At 53.4% G+C, this 984-nt stretch overlaps 1 protein-coding gene across 1 annotated transcript; it reads right to left on the bottom strand.

The window, feature by feature from the left end:
- Positions 1 to 5: 5 nt before the first annotated feature.
- On the bottom strand, positions 6 to 854 carry LOC109509287 (syntaxin-11-like; the record flags this gene model as incomplete). The annotated part of the gene is made up of 1 exon (XM_019859162.1): positions 6 to 854. A coding segment is annotated over exon 1 (767 nt), but the record flags the coding sequence as incomplete, so codon positions are not given.
- Positions 855 to 984: the final 130 nt, after the last annotated feature.

The raw sequence follows: 984 nt of genomic DNA, 5'->3' as shown, positions 1-984 counted from the left end.
GAGTGTTTGACACATTGGCTTCGATATTATCCAGCATGGAGCACTGCTCTTCCGTCAGCTTCGCCATATCCTCGAACAGTTCATGGACTTCCCTGAGCCGGGCCTCCAGTTCCACCAGTTCCATATGCCGGTCTTTGATTTCGGTCATTGCCCAGCGAGAGGAATGACCCTCTTGAGTCGGCAGACTCTGCGACAACTCGTTCCAGCCTTCGAATCCTTTGTCGACAATTTCATTGAGTTTCTCGTCAGTGATTTTCGTCCCTAATATGGAGGCCTGCCGCTGGATTCGCTCCCTACTAATCGAACGCTGCAGTTCTTCCGCCTGGTTGTAGGTCCCCATGGCGGCTTGGAAGGCAAGGATGAGCGAGTCAAACTGCATGCAAGCGATGCGGCTCGAAGCCGAGTTGGGCCCTTCCCTTTCCGCCATCTTTGTGCTCTCCGCACCCAGTGCCAAAATGCGAGTATGCAGCATTTGCCCTTGTTTCTGGATCCCCCTGGCGATCTCGTCCGAGTCCCGCTTGACCGAGGAGAGGTGACGGACAGTGGTGCGAAAGCGCTCGTTGTTCTTCTTTAGGCGCTCCACCTCCAAGAGGAGCAAGGAAATCTCCTTGCGGATGGACTCGGCTTCCTTCAGGATCCTCTCAATGTCCAAGGAGTTCTCAAAGACGATCGCCTCTTGACTTTTGGGCAGCTTGCTCTCGTCGTATTCCATGTGCTCCTCATCCTCCCAGGCCTCGCTGACGTTGCGCAGTGTCTCAAGCATGTCCCGCATTCTGCCTCTGGAATAGAGAAGACGGTGTTATTATTCTCAATTCCGGTGTGTGATACGGTGAAACACAGTGACCAGGGTCAGCAAAGCCTTCGTAGATCACTAAAATCAAATATTTGTTCCATCCATCCATTTTCCAATCCACTTATTCCCACATGGGTCGTGGGGGCTTCTGGAGCATATCCCAGCCATCTTCGGGCAGTCGGTGGGGGACA

This window comes from Hippocampus comes, unplaced genomic scaffold (genome assembly GCF_001891065.2).
Source record: "Hippocampus comes isolate QL1 unplaced genomic scaffold, H_comes_QL1_v1.1 C16843370, whole genome shotgun sequence".
Taxonomy (NCBI): Eukaryota; Metazoa; Chordata; class Actinopteri; order Syngnathiformes; family Syngnathidae; genus Hippocampus; species Hippocampus comes.
This window is presented reverse-complemented; position numbering and strand designations above follow the sequence as displayed.